Below are 21,321 nucleotides of genomic sequence, written 5' to 3' on the forward strand. Positions count from 1 at the left end.
GCTTAAAGAAACCATTCTCAAAGGCAGGATCATCTAGGTACTGCTTATTGTATACTGGCTGTGAGGCTGGCCCTGTGTGTATCCTTTCATTTCATCCTCCAGCATCCCCCTAAAGTAGGTTTCCTTGTTCCCATTTTGCAGGTGAGACAGTCTGTAAGTTAAGGTGACTTTCCAAGCTCATGCAGGTAGCAGAGCCAGTACTCAAACAGCTCTGTCATCTCCAAACCCAGATTGTCCTCCTCACAACCTTCTATGCCTTTCCATCAGGACATTAAACTCTCCATTTAAAGCAGACTGTACACCCGAGACTATGACCCCAAGTCACCCTTCCGGCCTGGGATTGAGCTTATTCCCATGGCTCAGCTCTCAGCCAAACAATAGAAAGGCCTGTGATCTGAACACCTACACCAGGGAGATGCACTTCTTGGAACAATCAACTATGGGAGATCATAAGGGCAACATTTGCACAGGGAGAGAAGTAGGTAGGGATGTATAGGCAAGAAGGACACAGGGAAAGGGAAACCACAGGGAGGAAGTGGAAGGAGAGCTGTTACACTGTGGGGAATATAACCAGAGTCACAAAACAAAATGTGTATAACTATTGAATGTCAAATGAATCTGCTTTGTAAAATTCTACCCAAATCACAATAAAAAGTTCAAATAAATCAGTGAAATAAAATCTGCACAGATGCAGACTTCTCCCAGACAGTGTTTAGTGGCACCTTTCTTAGGCTGCAGGCATTCCTCCCAGCCAGGTGCAGTGCCAGGTGCAGTGATGGGAAGGGCATGGGCTTTGGGTGATACCTGCCTGGCAAGCCCACCTCACATGAAAAGAGCTTTCTCCACTGCTGGAAACAGTGCCAGTGCAAGGTGTCAAGAAGGGTTGGGGGACCAAGGGCCTGGCACCTGTTGGCAGGCCTGTGAAAGGCAGGCTCCAACTCTTCCCTCAGTTCTCTCTCCCAAGATTCAGTGAAGGTGAGGCAAGTAGGGAAGAATGGGGCAAATGGAAGGCTCTGTTTTCCACACATTTCAGAGCACTTACTCACTGTAGATGCATTCCCTAGCATAGGCTTGAAAGCAGGAGCTGTTGTAGAGCAGAGCTAAGTTTCAGACAGAGATGTCCTAAGTCTTTGGAAGAAAGACTGGATGGTGTGCCATGGTGGTCACTGCCCAGCACCTGCTGCACAGGATCAGCTCAGACACCACCATACAGGGTGGTCTTTTCCCTTCTCTCAAAATTCCCCAGATAGGTGAGATCTTTGGACAAGGGTCCAGACCAGAATTCCAACCAGGTATCATTACACTGACTCATGACTTACAGTCTGGGGCCAGTGACTCCACTCACCCACTGAACTCCTCAGTGCATGGGTTTCTCAGAGTCTGTGGCCTGGGTCAATCTTTTTTTTATGTTTTAAAGAGCACTTTTGCTTTATTCTCTTTTTGCATTTTAATTTTGGTGAAAATGCACACAGCAGAACATACACGCAGTCTTCAGTTTCTACACGGACAATTCAGTGACTTGGTTGCACCCTGCATCTGTGTCTCCATTCGCGTTATCCCTCTACTTTGTTTCACCACCATTGTCTTAGCCTCATTGCCCTCTAAACGTCTCACCTATGCTTTAGAGTTACTGTTAACAGTTTGATCTCAAATAGATAATGTTTTAAAAGAGTGCAATGGTCATGGGAAGGATTCTTTACTAGTTTAGCTAAACAATTGTTTCAAGCTGACTTTACGGGGCATTTCAATTCAACATTTGAAGATTTTCTCAGAGTGATAGATTGAGCAGTTCCTCCAGTCTCAGTGGATCTAATAAGTCTGCATTCTGTAAGAATTTGAAATTCTGTTCCACACTTTTCCCTCTTCTGATCAGGATTCATCTATTGATTCCTTGATCAAAATGTGCACTAATGGTATCCAGACACCATCTGGTCCTTCGGGTCTCATGAGTAAGGAGGCAGTAGTTCAGGGAGGCAGTTAGCTTCTTCTCTGATTCCTGGGTCTCCTTCCTCAGCTGCTGCAGGAATAGAGACCAATTTTTGGATCTTGGGTAAAGAGGGATTTTTATTATATTTTCTTCTTGTATTTTTGGAATCCCTGGGTATTTGAAATGGTTAATGCACTTGGCTGCTAAATGAAAGGTTGGAAGTTCAAGTCCACCAGAGGCACCTTGGAAGAAAGGCCTGGGAACCTACTACCAAAACATCAGCCATTGAAAGCTCTGTGGAGCACAGTTGTACTCTGACACACATGGGGTCACCGTGAGTTGGAATCAACTCAACGACAGCTGGAATCTTTTTCTTATATTTAATAAGTATCCTTTTTCACATGCAGTAGAATTCGCTCTTTTTGGTACTTAGTTCTAGGAGTTTTGACAAACGTGTAATTATCACCACAATCAAGATACATAACAGTTCCATTGCCCCAGAATATTTCCCTGTACCCATTTTTAGTCATTCCTTCCCTCTGTTCTCAACCCCTCACTGTTGCTGACCTATAGTCTTATCTGTAGGTTTACCTTTTCCAGAATGTTAAGTACATGGAATCAAACAGTAGTAGCCTTTTGAGTGTGGCTTCTTTCACTTAGCATAATGCGTGCGAGGCCCATCCATGTGTAGTAGTTAAATCTTTTTGCACCACTCAGTTGCTAGCCAGATGGTCAGCAGTTTGAACCTACCAGCTGTTCGACAGGAGAAAGATGTAACAGTCTGTTTCTGTAAAGACTGACAGCTTGGGAAACCATATGGGGCAGTTCTATTCTGTCCTACAGGGTCACTATTAGTTAGAATTGACTCAGTGACAGTATGGTTTTTTTTGTTTGTTCGTTTTGTTTTTGAGTAGTACCCAATTTGTATAGATGTACCACTAGTTGTTTATCCATTCCCTAGGTGAGAGGCATTTTAATTGTTTCTCTTGTTGTTGTTGTTATGTGCCATTGAGTCGGACCCAACTCATAGCAATCCCTCCCTGGGTTTCTGAGGCCATGTCACTACGGGGAAGTAGATTGCCCAACCTTCCTTCCAAGGAGTGGCTGGTGGGTCTTGTTTTTCTCAATTATGAATAAAGTTGCGATAAAGATTTGCATATGAGTTTTTGTGCAAACGTAAGTTTTCATTTCTTTTGGATAAACATGTAGGAGTATGATTGCTGGGTTGTGTGGTTAGTGTATATTTAACTGTGAAAGAGACTACCTCCTATTTTCATGTGATTGTAGTACTTTGCAAGTTTCAGTTGTTCTGCTTCCTTGTCAGCATTTGGTATTGTCAGTTTTCTTTAGCCCTTCTAGTAAGTGTGGCTCACAGACTTGGTCATTTTGGAAAAAAAAAAAAAGAGAGTTCCCCTTTATGGAAAAGCAGTGTGCATGATTTTAAAAATGGAAACAAACAGGTGTTGGTGAGGATGTGGAAACGTTGGAGTGCTCTTCCATTGTTGGTGGGACAGTAAAATGGTACAGCCACTGCAGAAAATAGTTTGATAATTCTTCAAAAACCTAAGCATGGAACTAATATATGATTCAGCAATTCCACTCATAGGTAGATACTCTAAAGAATTGAAAACAGGGACTCAGAGACTTGTACACCCATGTCCATTGCAGCACTTTTCACAATGGCCAAAAGGTGGTACCTAAATGGCCACCAATGGATGAGCAGATAAATAGCATGGTCCATCCATACAATGGAATACTGCTCATCCATAAAGAGAAATGAAGTCCTGACATATGCCACAACATGGATAAACCTTGAAACCATCATGCTGAGTGAAAAAGTCTCAAAAGGACAAATACTGTATAATCCCACTTATGTAAGATATCTAGAATAGGCAAGTGTATAGAGACCAAATTTTACTAGTGGTGATCAGAGGCAAGAAGGAGGGGGACATGAGGGAGGTGTCATTTAGGGGACACTGAGCTTCTGTTTTGGGGCATGGTATAGTTTTAGAACAAGTAAGGGTGATGGTTGAACAACATGTTGAACATAGTTCATGTCACTCAACTGTCCATGTGAAGACTATTGAAATGTCAGATGTTTTGTTACATTATATTTACCACAATTTAAAAAAAAGAAGCAAACCAGTTTGCAAATTATGTGACTGAGCATTCAGTTGGATGGGTTAGCTCTGGTGGGAGGGGTGTCTTGTGGCCTGACCTCACACTTGTACCCTCTCCGGCCTTGGGTTATGTGACCAGAAGGCTGGATTCCTGCTGATGCCTTCAGTTCTGTGGCAGGGCTGGTGGCAGGGCCAATGCAATGGCCCATCCCAGCATGCCCTCAGGTGCATCACGGTGTACCCTGCGCTTGGAGGAGACCTCACCTGCTCCTTCTCCTCCCCTCCCCTCAGGCCTACATCCAGATCACATTTGTGGAGCCCTACTTCGATGAGTATGAGATGAAAGACAGGATGACCTACTTTGAGAAGAACTTCAACCTACGGCGGTTCATGTACACAACGCCCTTCACGCTGGAGGGGCGGCCCCGTGGGGAGCTGCAGGAACAGCACCAGCGGAACACGGTCCTCACCACCATGCATGCCTTCCCCTATATCAAGACCCGCATCGCTGTCATCCAGAAGGAAGAGGTAATGGCACCGGGGGAGTGGGCTCCAGTGAGTGGCCAGGGTGACTTCCCAGCATGATGGCAAATCTGGTGGCCTGGCGTGAAGATGTGGAAAGGGACACACTGACATGTTAGGATATTATCTTTTCACTTCCATGGTGCCATGAGTCCCACTTGAAATAAAAACCCATATCCATGGAGTCGATTCTGACTCACAGTAACCTCATGTACAGAGTAGAGCCGCGCCATAGGGTTTCCTGTGTTGGTCATCTTTTCTGAAGCATCTAGCCAGGCCTTTCTTCTGGGACCCCACTGGGTGGGTTTGAACTGCCCACGTTCTGGCTGATTGCCAATAAGAAACTGTGCCACCCAGGGGCCTAGAGTCCCATTTGGGCAGCTACATATTCTATAGCACAGTTATATATTTCAATATTTTACATGTTAAACATATATGCTTAATATTGTTGTTGTTGTTGTTATGTGCCGTCGAGTCGGATCCGACTCATAGCGACCCCTCCTATATATGCTTAATATAAATATATAATTAAAATACATAACATAGGATATTTATATATTTAATTGTAGGGAGCTCTGGTGGTATATCAGGTAAGACATTTAGCTGCTAACCAGAAGGTCAGCAGTTCAAACTCACCAGCTGCTCTATGGGAGGAAGATGAGGCAATCTACTTCTGTAAAGGTTTACAACCTTGGAAACCCAATGGGAGTTGCTATGAGTTGGAATCAACTTGATGGCAGTGGGTTTGGGTGTTTTGGTTTTTTCATATTTAATTAGAGTCTGTGGGTGGGGCAAATGGGTAACCCGCTCGCTGCTAACCCAAAGTCTAGACGTTTGGGTCCACCCCAAGCCACCTCAGAAGAAAGGCCTGGTGATCTCCCTCCAAAAAATGAGCCGTTAAAAACCTGAGGTCTTAGCACTGTGCCTGTGGAGCACGGGTCTACTCTGACACACCTGGGGTCACCGGGAGTCAGGGTCAACTCAACAGCAGCTCTTTTCTTTTTAATGATATATTTATATAACATTTATATATTTAAATTTATTTTTATAGTTTTTAAAATATATTTAGAAGTGTCCAGATGATTCAAGCGTTGTTGTGTTATTAACTATTAGGGACAGGAGCAGCCAGTGAGCAGTCCCCAGGGACAAAGTGTGCTGTAGGAAGGTCTCCATGCATGATGGACAGGGAGACTGGCTGAGTTTAATCCCAACTTCATCCTGGGACCTTGTACAAGCCACTTATCTTCAGTTTCCTCATCCATGGATTGATAGGAAGGGCCCCTGTTGCTTCTCCGATTTTATGTACAATGGAGGACTCTCAGCCATGGTAATAGCACGGATTGAGAAAGGGTCTCAAACCACATAATCATTCAAAATGATACGGACCACAGACATTTTGTTTTACATTAAAACACATGCCAGCTAACCACTGGCCCTCGAGTGGGCTCCAGCTGATGGCACCCTCAGGTGTGTCAGAGCAGGGCTGTGCTCCATGGGGTTTTCAGAAGGAGATCACAAGGCCTTTCCCCTGAGGCCTTCCTGGGGGGACTCAATCCTCCACCTTTTTGGTTAGCAGCTGAGAGCATTAACCATTTACACCATGAGGGACTCCTAAAACATCTCCGTGTACTTGTTTGTCTTTTTTTTTTTTTAACATATCTACAGGGCCACGTGAGCTCTGGTAGCATAGTGCCTAAGGCACTTGACTGCTAACCAGAAGGCTGGCAGTTCAAACCCACCAGCCACTCCTTGGAAGGAAGGTTGAGCAATCCTACTTCTGTAGTGAAACTGCCTTGGAAACCCAAGGAGGAGTCGCTATGAGTCAGGGCTGACTTGACGGCATGTAACAACAACAACAACAGGGCCACAGCCTTCTCTGTGATTATAGGCCCATTGGTCACAATTCAAAGGAGCCCTGGTAGCACAGTGGTTAAGCACTTGGCTGATAACTGAAAGGTCAGTGGTTCAAACCTACCAGCCACTCTGTAGAAGAAAGATGTGGCAGTCTGCTTCTGTAAAGATTTATAGCCTCAGAAACCCTAGTGGGCAGTTCTACTCTGTCCTGTGGGGTCCCTGAGTCGGAACTGACTCAGCGGCAGTGAGGTGTTTTTTTGTTGTTTGGTCACAGTGCAGCATTGTCTGTCTTGTATCAACTGCACTCGTGATGCATATCTCTGATTTTCAGTTTTGGTTTCTGTAAAGCAGATTGAAAGCTTCAAGGTACTTGCTAAACAGGAGGACAAGATTCTCCTAGATGTGAGTGAGCCTCCTCACCCCCAGCCTTTCCAGTTGTCTTGCTGTCACCTGATGTAACAGGGAGCTTTATAACATCCCACCCAAACATTCCACTTGGTTGTCACAGACCAACTCTTTCCACACCCATAGTCCATCAGTTTATACATGATTTAATTAGATTAGGTCATCGTAATAACAAGTGTAACTGACAATCAGGTTGGTGAACAAATACGATGGGCCTGGGTAATCTCCACCTCATCAGGTGGGAGCAGTGATAATTGAGCTTATGGAGAGGAAGCCACAGCTGAGGGGTCAGCAGCCAGCAACCTCAGAGGGGGCCGTCACTGAGGGTAAAGGAAGCCTGAGCTAGGGAGTGAGACACAGGAGGTTGGTTAAGAAGGTGTCTGCTCAATGGTCCTATAAGTGTATTTGTATGTTCTGTAAGAATTCCCAGGTGTATAGTAGAGCTGACAAGGAACAAGGTTGTAGTCACTTCTTGGTCACAGCAAGCTACCCAGAGGGACCTGTGGTCTCAAGACCATAATCACAGGAGGCATCAAGCTCAATTGGCCTAACATACTACACAAAACATTGTTCCACCTCCTAATGTGGTCAGTAGTGACTGGGATCTTAAAAGCTTGCAAGCATCTATCTAGATGCAACAGTGGGTCTCTCCTCGTCCAGAACAAAGAAGAATGAAGAGAAACAAAGATTCATGGAAACAATTGGTCCTAGCGACTGGTACACCATGTGATCCGCAGCCTATACAACTGTGAGACCAGAAGAACTAGATGGTGATCGTCTACCACTGTCAACCATGCGGAGGAGAATCTATGTAGGAGATCCTAGATAGAGTGGGAGAACGATGTAGAACAAAACTCAAAATGATTTGGAAATAAAAGAGGGGGGACACCAGGTTTGCTGGTCTAATGGAGCCTGGTGGAACCCCTGAGACTATGGCCCTTAGCTGCCCTTCAGGTCTGGAATTGAACCCACACCTGTGGCTTCCAGCCAAACAAAAGCATAGGAACTGAACATTTACCTGAGGTAGATACACTCCTTGGAGAGAACAATCATGGCAGAAAGAGGGGCTTTTTATGCACAGGGAGACAGCTCAGGGGGCAGGAGTGAATGGAGGGATGAACACAGGGAAGAGGTAACTATCAGGAGGAAGTAGGAGGGGAGCTGTTGCATTGTGGTAAGTTGTAGTCAATGTCATGAGACAAAGTGTATGTGAACTGCTACATGGAAAGTGAATTTTCTCTGTAAATTTTCACCCAAATCACAATAAAAAAATAGAAAGAAAACAAAAATCCTCACAACTTGACTAATAACCAACATTAAAAAAAGAAAAGAAAAGAAAAGAAAGAAGAAGGTGTCTGCTGTATAACTTATTGTTTTAGATTTTTAACATTTGGACATTCTATATGTAGCACAGAAATAAACTCATGGTCTCAAAATATATCTTTGCTTGGTCCCAAAATGTATCTTCACATCTTTTCTTGGCCATCTGTTATTCTCCCAGAACTTCGGGAAAGACCCTACCCCAAACCAGCAAATCTTAGCAACTGGCTGATTGGCCTTTCAGAGCACTCTGTTTACCAGGAATTCCCCTTCAGGTTGAGCTGGAAGCACCAGGGGAGCCAGAAGTTGTGTCAGGGTAGGGAGAGAATCTTGAGTGCTGTGATTTTAATACCTCTCCCAAGTGAGAGTCTATTAACTTATAGCAGAAGGAAACCTCTGTGTGGAAAGAGCAAGGGCTTTCAGCTTAGACATAAATGTGATCAAATTTTGGCCTTCCCACTTACTAACTGTTTAGCTGCCATCTGCTCAACCCCCTATTCATGGAGCCCCCATGTGTTATTGAGTGGAGCTACTGAGTGGTTAGAATCTTTACAGAAGGAGTTCACCAGCCCTTTTCTTCCACAGAGCTGCTGCATGGGAACGAACTGCCAGCCATTGAGTTAGCAACCTCGTGCCACCCAGGCTCCTTGGAACTAATTTAGCCTTTAACTGTAAATGGAAAAAATTATGAGATTGTTTAAAGAAGTAGATGATAACTGTATGTATAGTTCCCGGAATATAAGAAGTATGTAAGAAATGCTAGACCTATCCCTCCTATTTAACCTTTCAGGTCATTTTAAATTACTCTAAAAGTCTTTCTTTAGCTGTATCTTCGAATTCAGGTGCCCTCTGTGTCATAGCTCCAGATGTGGCCATGGCTCATGAGATAGGACAATGACTTCCCTACATTTATGTTTCATGTCCAGTTTGTGTTGACACCAATTGAAGTTGCCATTGAAGATATGAAGAAGAAGACCCTGCAGTTAGCGGTTGCCATTAACCAGGAGCCGCCTGATGCAAAGATGCTTCAGATGGTTCTACAAGGCTCAGTGGGAGCTACTGTGAACCAGGTATGGAAAACCAGCTGGGGTCAACTCCTCTGTTTCTTATGATTTGAGTTATTAATGAACCTCTATACCCTCCTTCCTTGGGATTGACGAGGCATCCAATCCACATGTGAATGATGTTCCTACATTTAGATGGAACATGTATGAAATTTAGAATACCTGTAGAGGCCTCTTCTCCTTCATGGGACTCAAGGTAGAATAGAGTCCTAGAGATGAGGGGACTAGGTCTCAAGAGCTCCATCTTTCCAGAGGTCAGTTCCAGATGATCTCAGCATGCCAGGGATTGCTAAGCCGGAGTGATCAGCCTGTGATATCAGCCAACCTCAGCTGACCAGGCTTCTTGAGCCACTTTAGACCAGGCTCGATCTTCCCAAACTCACTAGAGTCCTAACTCCTATGCTCATCATAGAACAAAACCAATCTCAGGTGGACAGACGAGCTAGCCTTAACTTTCTGTCCAGTGGGACTCTGTGGTTTCTTTTCCAGGCCAGCTCTTGTTCACACATTTCTGCTCAGAATTTAAATGAGCCCGTGACTCTTTGCTTACTTAGCACAACTGGATTTTCCCACAAAATTTTGAGCCCACTTCACATCAAGGGAGCAGAAATAGCAGAGAGAAGAAGTGACTATTTCCCAAGTTAGAAAAAATTGGGAAAGCCTTGCCTTGAAAGTCTCAATCCTTTGATGAAAATAGAAGACTTGATAAGCCCCTAATCATGGTCTACTTAAATACTTACACCTATCTCTGTCTTAAGTCAGAAATTATGCAACTATAAATGTTCTTTATTAGGGCAACCAGACAGGTAAATATGAATGAATGGATCAAGGCAGTCTTCATATTTAGAAAAGGAACTCAAAGCACATGTCTTTTGATGCAGCTGTATTACCTTTCTATATGCAGGAAAGCCTATTATTGGTAGTGTTTGACTGAGTATTCTCCTAAAACTCAAGACTTCTCCTAAGAAAATTCTAAGTTTCCTCAGAATTTCAAGATCTTCCTTAAGTTGTGGTTTTGTTTAAAGCACCTAGAGAATGAAATATGCACGCTTAAGAAATCACTCCAACATTATCTCACAACTAATCTAATTTTCCTTCAAACATCAGGGTTTTTTTTTTTTCTTTTTCCCTCATCAGGGACCACTGGAAGTGGCCCAAGTGTTCCTGGCTGAGATTCCAGCTGACCCCAAACTCTACCGCCATCACAACAAGTTGAGGTTATGCTTTAAGGAGTTCATAATGCGGTAAGGAGGGAAACGACTGGGCACTCAGCAGAATGGCAGTTCTTGAAGTGTGGGCTTCAGACCAGCAGCTTCCGCATCACGTGGGACCAGGTGCCACTGAGACAGCGCTGGCTCATGGAGACCCCACGTGTCAGAGTAGAACCGTGCTCCGTGGGGTTTCAGTGGCTGCTTTTTTGGAAGTAGATCTCCAGGCCTTTGTTTCCAGGAGCTTCTGGGTGGACTCAGACCACTTAGCAGCTAAGCGTGTTAACAGTTCACACCACTCAGAGTCTCCTCGAACATGTTAGAGAGGCAGATGCCCAGGCAGGTCCCTGTACTGAATCGGAAGCTCTGGGTCTGATCCTGATGCCCCTAACGTTTGAGAAGCTCTCGTGTCGAGCCGGATGCCTTGCGTTACTGATTACTAACTGATGATTAGAGTGCACAGTGCCACCATGTTTGTCACCTCTTGTGCCTCACCATCATGCTATGAGTTGTTATTATCATCATCTTCATTTTACAGAAGTCCCTGGGTGCTGCAGACACTCAATGCACTCAGGTGTTCACCAACCGCGGGAGCTTCACGTCCACCAGGGGTGCTTCTGAAGCAAGGCCTGGCATCTACTTCCACAAAAGCAGCCCCTGGAAACCCTGTGGAGCACAGTCCCCCACTGACACACATGGGGTCTCCATGAGTCAGAGTCAACTCAACAGCAACAGTTTTGTTTTTTCATTTTACAAAAGAGGTGTTGGCGATTCAGAGAAGGGAGGTGACTTTACTTAAGGTCACACAGTCCATAGGTAGCAGAGTTGGATTCAAATCCACATGTTCTGAATCCAGATGTCCCACACTTGTCAGTGTGGCTGATAGCCTACAGACGCATCAGACTTTGGGTAAAGCAGTTCTTGGCATTGCTGTCTTTGTGGTTTGCTATATCATACCTTATCGTTAGAAATGTGAAAAGAGACACTGCATCAAATTGATAGATAAAGGCAAGATTCTAACCCTGGGCTTTTACAAAGGTAGCATCTCTTATTACGGTTCCCAGTGTCACACCAGCCTTCTCTCTGCTCCTTAACTCTGCACTGGAGCTGCCTTCACAAGCAGCCTTTTCAGCCGTGGTAGGAATGGTGCCTCTGGCCAAGGTCTTGCAATCTATTATTGTAATGCAGTTGGATATGTGGGGGTTTTTGTGGTCCTAAAATGATTAACCCACCAGCCACTCCTCAGAAGGAAGGTTGGGCAATCTACTTCCATAGTGATACCGCCTCCGAAACCCAAGGAGGGGTAGCTATAAGTCAGATCCGACTCAACGGCAGTGAGTTGTTTTTTTTTTTTTTTTTTAATGATTATGTGGCAACCCTGAGTCTATGGCCCTTAGACACCCTTCAAAGCTGGAACTGAACTCACCCCGATGGCTCATCTTTTAGCCAATCAATGACAGGCCTGTGAGGTGAACAGTAACACCAGGGAGGTGTGCATTCCTTAGAACAGTCAACCATAGGAGACCAAAAGGGCAGCATTTGCTCAGGGATAGAGACCAGAAGGCAGGAAGGGAAAAGAGAGGACAGATGGAAATGGGGAACGTAGGGAAGAAGTGGGAAGAGTGCTGTTACACTGAGGGGATAACAACCAATGTCATGAAACAAAATAAATTGTTGAGTGGAAAACCAATTTGCTCTGTAAACTTTCACCCATCCCATGAAAAGTGAAGAGGAAAAGAATGAGTGTGAAAGATGTGATGGCATTTCACCCGCGAGAGAAAAGGCCATGAGAAAAAGGTGCTCTCTTACTTCATTTCTTCTGCAGTTAACTCAGGTGAGCAGTAGCAGTAGGACCTCAGCGTGTCATATACAGAATGGGGATATTTTCACCTGGCAGATGGGGACAAAGGAAGATAGAAGATGTAACGTTTGTGCAAGCTCATCAGAATGCCATCTGCCTAGTCCCCCAGCGCTGCTGTAACAGAAACCCCACAAGTGGCTTTAACAAACACATCTACTGCTCAGTTTGTCGTTGGGTGCCGTTGAGTCGACTTAGGCTCCTAACAACCCTATATAACACTGCCCCGTGGGGTTTTCTAGGCTGTAATCTTTGTGGAAACAGATCGCCAGGTCTTTTCTCTGCCAGGGCTGCTGGTGTGTTTGAACCACTAACCACAGAGCTGCTTAACCCTCAGGGCTCTTTCTGACGGCTGAGGAGGCAGCAGTCTGACTTCAGGGCGCCTGCTCTGGGGGAGGGCTTTCTCTCTGTCAGTTCTGGGGGAACGTCCTGGCCTCTTCCAGCTTCTGGAGCCCTGGCGTTCCTCGGTTCTATGGTGATCCCCTGGGGCGTCGGCCTCCTTCCTCCGTTTGTGCTCTCCTGTCACTGTGCCTGGGAGCTCTGGTAGCATAGTGCCTAAGGCATTTGACTGCCAACCAAGAGGCTGGCGGTTCAAACCTACCAGCCCCTCCTCAGAAGGAAGATTGGGCAATCTACTTCCATAGTGATACAGCCTGGGAAACCCAAGGAGGGGTGGCTATGAGTCAGGACCAGCTCGATGGCAGTGAGTTTGGTTTTTTTGGTCACTGTGTCTATGCTGCTTCTTGTAACCCAGGCGTGATCTCATTACCCTAACAAAGAAAGTCCTGTTCCCAAACAGGATCACATGCACAGGTAGAAATGTTAGGATTCCAACACATATTTAGGGGGCACTGATTTTGGGTGAGGTTAGAGGCATCTTCCTTGACAGCTTTGGTGAGAGGTCTACAGCTTCACCATGTATAGGCGAGACTACATTTGCCCTGTGGTACATCTCAGTTGCTGGGTGGTAGGATGCATCTGTGTCTCTGTGTATTTGTCCGTGTGTGCATGTGTAGTATACACGGACACAAACACACAGAGATGAGATTTATTCGTGTTTGATGGTTGAAAGCTCAGTTTTCAATATGTCATACATTTGCACAGACCAAAGGCTTGAAAATATTTGGAAGATTTTTTTTTTTTTGGACCAATTTACCTTTTCATATATTTTAATTTTAAATTAATTATGATCAAAAGCACCCAACATTGGCCGTGGCCTGGCCTCTGAGAGGGCCTGTGAAAGGTTTCACATGCTCTCCGTGACCCAGGTACAACATTAGTTAAGGGACTACAGAGATCCTTGGTCTTGACGACTGGACAGATGTCAACCCCAAAACCAAACCGGTGGCTATGCAGTGACTTCTGACTCATGGCAACCCCTGTGTGTCAGTGGAGAACTACTCAGCAGGGTTTCCAGAGGCTGGTTTTTCAGAACTAGTCACCAGGTGTTTCTTCCAAGGCACCTCTGGGGGGACTTGAACCTCCAACCTCTGGGTTAGCAGCCAAGCACATTCCCCAGGACTCCATGGCTCACTTACCTGCTGTTTTATTTCATGTAAAGCAAAAGTCATAGGTGAGATGGTGGTGATGGCTTCATACCTGTATACATTTACTGAACTCAGCAAACTTTACATTTAAAAGGGTGAATTCTATGTGTAAATGATACCTTGATATAGGTGGTATGAGAGGAACAGCTTTTTTAAAGTTTCTCTTTCCTTTTTTTTCATGAATAATTTATTTTTGTTGTTCCTGTTGAAAATATATACAGCAGAGCAGTGAGCCAATTCAACAATTTGTGCATGTCCAGCTCAGTGACACTGGTCGCACACTTCCACTTGTACCACCGTTCTCACCCTGCCTCCTTTTAAGTTTGACATTAAACCAGTTGTCAAATTGATTCTGATTCATGGCAGCCTTGTGAGTATCAGAGTAGAAGCGGCTCCATGCAGCTTTTTCATGAGAAGAGCAGCTCCTTGGTCAGCTGTTTGCAGGGATGGTTTTCCCCTCCCACTCTGCTCTTTGATAGCAGAGATGGACAGTGTTGGAGTGAGGAGCTCTCAGATCCTCCCCTCCAGGGGCTCTGACTTCTCAGCTGACTTGAGCTGCAAGGCAATAAGCCTGATTTCCAAGGTGATGGAGCGAGCCTTCTGATGGCGATCCCTAATGGTGGAAATGGACACTTGCCAGGGATACCGCAGCTCAGGTTCCGCCCCAGCAGTGGCCTTCCTGACTCAGCTGCAGCAGAACCAGATACGGCCCTAAACAAGCAGGAGCCTGCAGTGCTCAGGCAGTTGCCAAGTTGGGTGCCTGGTCCCCTCCAGCCTTTTCCTGGGATAAGAAAGTCACCTCAGAGTTTCAGAAGCCAGAGATGGGGAGATAGAAGGCTCTGGTTTCCTCAAGGCACCTGATGTTTTAGGCACTGCAGTCTCTTTGTGAATTTTCTTCAGCTTCTCTGAACTTTCTTGTTTCTATAAAGAAAGTCTGATTGTAACACTCACTTTTATATTTAAATGAAAGATAGCAGGGCTCAATAGCACCAGGCAGCAGTGCCCTTGCAGGAAAGTAGTTTCAGATACACCTCAGATAGGACTCTGCCGTATACATCAGAGTCAGAACACAGTGTGGAGCAGTGGGTTTGCAAGCTGGAGTCCAGGTCTGGGCAGACGAAGGACAGGAACTTACCAGAGCAGCCAAAGGAAGACAAACATGAGAGGAGATCTGAAAATACCATCTCAGATACCCTGAGAGGTCACTCAGGAGCAGGTCAACAGTGAGGGGGACCTTTGTCAATTAGCCATCAAAAACTCTATGGAGCCGCTTCTACTCTGATACTCACAAGGCTGCCATGAATCAGAATCAATTTGACAACTGGTTTAATGTCAAACTTAAAAGATTGATGAGAATCTTCTGGGTGAGTTCAATCAAGTCTTTATCTACCAAACCAAAACCCAAGCTTACTGCCATGGAGTCAGATCCGACTCATAGCAACCCCTCCTTGGGTTTCCGAGGTGATATCACTATGAAAGTAGATTGCCCCATCTTCCTTCTGAGGAGTGGCTGGTGAGTTTGAAGCACCAGCCTTCTGGTTAGCAGTCAAATGCCTTAGGCACTACACCACCATGCTGAAGACTAATCTCATGGTGAGCTGAGGCCAGAGACTGAGCTTTGCCTTGGCCAGGTAGCTTTCTCCTGCCCCATAGCCACTGGCTACTCTTTGCTGACAAGGTGTTCAGTGGTGACAGGGTTTGGTAACAAGGCCTGGGAACCTCCATAACAGCACATATCAAGTACCAGGAAAACAGTTTAAAGCATATGGATGACCAGACTCTTGCTAATGTGACTGATGATAGAATTATTACTTATTGCATGTCAGCTGAACATGAGTCATTTTGTCTCGCCGTTAAGGTGTGTTGATTTGTATGTTCCCTTGTGTAGAACTGTGTAAAATGAAAAGCAAGACTTTATGGCCTTTAAAGGACCTGCTTTCCTCTTCAAGACTTTCCACATTGAGTGGGAGGCCGTGAAAATACTAAGGCTCAGGGTCACAGCTACACAACCATGTTGTTGTTGTTGGAGCTTTAAAGACTGCCTCTTGGCCATTAATGCTCTGCAGTCCTCAGGGTGGGCCTGGTGTGTAGATCCATTTGTATTGATCCTCCAGGAGAGGAGGCTTGTCGGCTTTCAATTCTGGTAACGATCAGCCATCATCTTGGTGATATAGCCTCTCTCTTGTTCTCCATTCCCTTGTGTTAAACGTGGGTTGGGCATTTTCGTTACACCTACCTGCCTCTTAACTATTTTTTCATATTTTTAGTATGTTTTTTATCTCCTTGGTGATTTCCTCATATTTGTCCTCTAGTTGTTCTCAATACTGTCTGGTCTGTCGTTCAACCTGCCTCCTGAGGAATTTCCCTTTATTTTAATGACTGTTATTTTTGGGTGCCATCAAGCAGACTAGGTTTCAGGAGAATCAGAATTCTGACTTGTAGCGACCCCATAGGACAGAGTAGAACTGCCCCTTGGGGTTTCCTAGGCTGTCATCTTTATAGAAGCAGATGGCCAGGCCTTTCTTCTGTGGCACCACTGAGTGGGTTTGAACTGCCAACCTTTCAGCTTGTAGCCAAGAGCAAACTGTGCCACCCCAAGTGGGTTCACATCACCGACCTTTCTGTTAGCAGCTAAGCACTTCACCATTACATCACCTAAAAACCCAAACCCACTGGTGTCGAGTCACTTCTAATTCATAGGGACCCCCATTGGGTTTCCAAGGCTATAAATCTTTACGGAAGTAGATTGCCTCATCTTCTTCTCAGGGAGCAGCTGGTGGTTAGCAGTTTCTGTTTAGCAGCTGGTCTTCTGGTTAGCAGCCAAATGCTTTACCCACTGTACCACCAGAGTTCTTTATTTTACTGACTACATTTTTTATTTCTAGAAGTTCGATTGTTTGTTTTCAAATTATCCTGGTCTGTTTGCTATACTCTCCTTTTCTTTTATCATGGACTTTCTACCTTCTTTCTTCCTGTCTATATTAATTTTAGGAGCTCTGGTGGTGTAGTGCCTAAGGCATTTGACTGCTAACCAGAAGGCTGGCAGTTCAAACCCACCAACTGCTCCTCAGAAGAAAGATTGGGCAGTCTACTTCCATAGTGTTACCGCCTCGGAAACCCAAGGAGGGGTTGCTGTGAGTCAGATCCGACTCGATGGCAGTGAGTTTGGGTTTTTTTGGTGCCATAGTCGTTGAAGTATTCAGCTGCTAACCAAAAGGTAAGTGGCTTGAAGCCACCGACCACTCCATGGGAGAAAAGATGAGGCAGTCTGCTTCCGTAAAGATTTACAGCCTTGGAAACCCTATGGGGCAGTTCTCTTCTGCCCTAGAGGGTCACCATGAGTTGGAATTGAGTGGATTTTTTTTCTTTATTAATTGGCTTTGGTCTTTTCTCATTGTTTCATTATTATCTCTAGTTTTTCTTGGGCTGATTTTTCTGCTTATTGCAACTGCCAGCTCTCCCTCATGGTAGATGGTTTCCTTATGTGGTTTGTAATTTTCTGTTGTGAGCTCGTCTTTGGCAGAGGATGCTCTTTCTATGGGAGCCCTGTGTGCCTTGATTCAGAAAGTGTTCCTGTGGAGCAACTTTACAATTGCTTCTGTCTGAACCTTCGGGATTTCAATCATCTTGGACTGATTTCTAAGTTAATGTCTCACCTTGGAGTAGCCACAATGTTTTTGTTGTTAGCTGCTGTCAAATAGCCCCTGACTCATGGAGACCCCATACACAATGGAACTGGACCTTTGTGACCCATAGGGTTTTCACTGGCTGATTTGGGATGGCTGTCATCTTTTTGGGAGCAGATCACCAGGTCCTTCCTCCTGCAGAGCTGCTCGGTGGGTTTGAACCACTGACCTTTCAATGAGCAGCCAAGCCTTACTCAAGAATACACAGTATCATTGTCTCCACATTCCTAAGCACTTCTAATTCAAGTGAAATGAAGCTGTATCCCCCCCCCCCCGATATTTTTGGCTCAGATGTGGGGAGGCCGTTGAGAAGAACAAGCGCCTCATCACTGTGGACCAGAGGGAGTATCAGCAGGAGCTGAAAAAGAACTACAACAAACTAAAAGAGAGCCTCAGGCCCATGATGGAACGGAAAATTCCAGAGCTGTACAAGCCGATATTCCAAGTGGACAGTCAGAAGAGGTGAGAACCACGCAGAGGAGTTATCTCCCTGGAGCCCTCACATTAGGGGATGCTTGGCTGCAGTTGGTCCGTGGTGGACCCTCCAGGGTGGCAGTGGGCACCTGGGATCAGAACTGCCACCAGCATATGATCAGTTCTGCCTGGAGCCACCACCAACTGCCCCCCGCCCCATACCTTCCCCTGACCATTCAGGGGCCTCTCCGTGTTGGCCTCTGGCCAGGGGTCTTCCTACCAGGCAGGTGACAACCTGTGAGAGGTGTCCAGCCTCTTCCCCCATTTACTTCTTGGTCGAGTTCTGCATGATTGATGACCCCTTCTGGTGGGTGATTTGTCTCTTTAAAAGGCTAATTGATCTTCCTCACCCCTGCTTTTGTTTTATTTTCTTTCTTTCTCTGTTTTTCATGTCAGAGACTCCTTCCACAGATCTAGTTTCAGGAAATGTGAGACCCAGTTGTCACAGGGCAGCTAAGGAAAGCCGTCTTCACCTGTGGAAGACTGCAGCCCCAGGGAGGACTCACTGGCACTGAAAGTAAGACCTTTCCACCCAGGCCAGCTGTATAACCCCTAACCAAGTCTGGAAGCTTTGGGGTCTGCGGGACCACAGGAATCACAATGGACTTTGACCCGAAGTGGGCCATGCTGGAGGAGGTGGTGGAGGATGGTTCAGGGGTGCCTGTGTATTTATTAAAGTGTGTCTTATAAGGTTGTACCAAATGGGGCATACATGGCTTACCCTACTGCATGGGCACACACTGTCTGCACCGCAAGATAACTTCCTCAGGCTGGGGTTTGGACAAGGTTTGCCCTCCAGCCTATTCAAGATGAACTTAACCCCTCCCCTTATTATGACAGGGAAGGGGGCTCCTAGGGGAGTGGGCAGCATTTTCTATATATCTGTGAGGGGAGAAGGGGCTCACTAGAAATCTAAAAATCCTGGCTATTAGAAATTTGGGGTAGACTTGAGCTTGTTGGTGAGCTTGTTACCCTTTTGGTAAAGGCAACTGATGGCTGTATAGTTATATTTGCTTCATTGTTATCTTAAGTTAAATGAACATGTGTTTATAGAAGCACATAATACACGAAGCATTGATTTCAGAGACACGAGGTACTGAGAGGGATGTTGCGTCCACTCATTGAAACAGGCCTCTGGTGCTTTGTGATTTTTTCTTCCTGTGCGCTCGCTCTTGTTCACACTCTCCCACCCCCACCCCCCAGACCAAGTTCATTTTATAAAAAGATAATCTCTGCTTTCATATCAGAACACTGTGTTGTGTGTCAGCCAGTGTACAAAGTTGCATTCTGCTTTGCATTCTTTTGACAATGTACTTCAGGAAAAAGATGAACAAAGTTATTATTTGAAAATTAAATTATATATTTTTAATATGACTGATTATCTTGACTGATACTAAAAATGTGCTAAGAATTATAAGCAAAATATTTCCTCATATGACTCTTTTTTTGGTGACTCTTAACATTTTTTTAAATCGCCTCAAAGAAGAAAGAGACATCATCATGCTCTTGGTCAGAGAGTATTTCCCACAGTTGGTCCTCTTAGTATTTCATCTTTGTGGCTACAAGAGAGAATGTTGTTTGGATTTTCCACAACTTTTTGTTTGTATCATCAAGTTTGCAGGAATTTATATTCTTGAAAGAGGGCATTTAAAAAAGAAAATAACTGAAGTTATTTAGTTATTTGGTCTATTCACTCATTGTCTAAGGTGTATTATACATTTAATTGCTTTTTTAAATAAGTAGACAGGACAATGTGATTTTATTCCATATGTATTTGTCTATGTATTTAACATCTTCTGTGTGACATATAGGAGCTCTGGTGGTGTAGTGGTTAAAGCATTAGGCTGCTGACCAGAGGTCAGCGGTTCAAACCAGTCACTCTGTGGGAGAAAGATGTGGCAGTCTGCTTCTGTAAAGATTTACAGTCTTGGAAACCCAATAGAAGTCTTTCTCATAGGATCCCTGTGAGTCAGAATCAGCTTAATGACAGTGGGTGTGTGTCATAAAACATCGTTGCTGCCATCTAGTATCTCTCAGTATGTGTGTGTCTATAACACAACGCAGGCCACATCAGAGCCTATACACTGGAAGCTTTCCTGAGTGGCTCAGGGACCCATCGTTACCAAGCACCTATGCTGCCCTGAAACAAGAAGGTGCTCTAAGTTATGCAGAGAATCCCTGGTGGTATGAATTCTTAAGTGGGCAGCTGCTGACTGAAAGGGTGGCGTTCTGAGTCCACTCAGAGGTGCCTCAGAAGAAAGGCCTAGTGATCTCCTTCCAAAAAATCAGCTCGGACCCACACAGGATCACCATGAGTCAAAATCAGCTGGACAGCTACTTGAGATTTTTGGTCCATAAGTTAATAGGGCTGACCATTAACTCTAGTAGCCCTGGAAACTCTAATAACCTAAGATATTCCTGATGACGTGTCCCCTGTGTTTTGATCCCTAGTGTTACTTTTTTGTTTTCATATTTTCTTTTGTTACCTTTCTGGTACCTGGTGAGTGCCACTTGCTTCATGAGTGAGGAACTGTGTTCATTGCCCTGTTCTTGTCCCTTAGCCCAGTGCTCAACACACAGAAGACACTCAGTAACTATCTGTTGAATGAGTAAATGAATGGACAAATTGTGCATCTGCCTGCTTCCACAATGGCACAGCCCAGTAGGAAGGAAATGGAAGCCACATACGCGATTTCAAATTTTATAGTAAGAAGAAATAGATGAAATTATTTTTAATATATTTTATTTAGCCCAATATATGAAATATCATTTCAACATGTAATTAATATAAAAATTATTAATGTGACTTTTATATTCCTTTTTTCATACTAAGTCTTTGAAACCTGGTGCGTAACTTGCACTGACATCACATATCCATTCGGACTGGCCACATTTCAAGTGTGCAGTAGCCACCTATGGCTACCATACTGGGTAGTGCAGTTGTAGAAGATTTCACTCTTTCTGACTTGATGCCTCTGATCTGTGGGCTCATAGATCACCAAAGTACGGAAGAAGTGTCCAAAGCAAGAGTGACAGGATTCTGAGTGAAAGCCTGCAGGTTTGCCAGGAGTGAAATGTGTGGTACTGGAGAGTATGGCCTAGTCACTATTGGCTTCAGCTGCTCATCCACTGTCTGGGATAATGCCCCACCCCCACCCCACCCCAACTCTTTTCTCAATTCCACAGTTTCATTGTCCTTCACGTATCTGTGGCCCAGGAGTCAGTTCCAACACATGGTGACCCCAGGTGACACAGCAGAACTGCTCCACAGGGTTTTCTGAGCTGTAGTCTTTACAGAAGCAGATAGCCAGGCCTTTCTTCCATGGTGCCTTTGCA

At 45.0% G+C, this 21,321-nt stretch overlaps 1 protein-coding gene across 1 annotated transcript in view; it reads left to right on the forward strand.

Annotated features, from left to right (window-relative positions):
• Positions 1 to 18,442, forward strand: part of LOC103210666 (dedicator of cytokinesis protein 8) — a 249,080-nt gene extending 230,638 nt beyond the window's left edge. The window contains exons 43-47 of the mRNA XM_007956577.1: positions 4,339 to 4,575; positions 9,075 to 9,218; positions 10,350 to 10,456; positions 17,803 to 17,973; positions 18,382 to 18,442. Coding sequence (XP_007954768.1) covers positions 4,339 to 4,575; positions 9,075 to 9,218; positions 10,350 to 10,456; positions 17,803 to 17,973; positions 18,382 to 18,442 — 720 coding nt within the window. The remainder of the gene's footprint in view (positions 1 to 4,338; positions 4,576 to 9,074; positions 9,219 to 10,349; positions 10,457 to 17,802; positions 17,974 to 18,381) is intronic.
• Positions 18,443 to 21,321: the final 2,879 nt, after the last annotated feature.

The sequence above is a fragment of the Orycteropus afer genome, unplaced genomic scaffold (genome assembly GCF_000298275.1).
Source record: "Orycteropus afer afer isolate SDZICR_OR568_19922 unplaced genomic scaffold, OryAfe1.0 scaffold00637, whole genome shotgun sequence".
NCBI lineage: Eukaryota > Metazoa > Chordata > Mammalia > Tubulidentata > Orycteropodidae > Orycteropus > Orycteropus afer.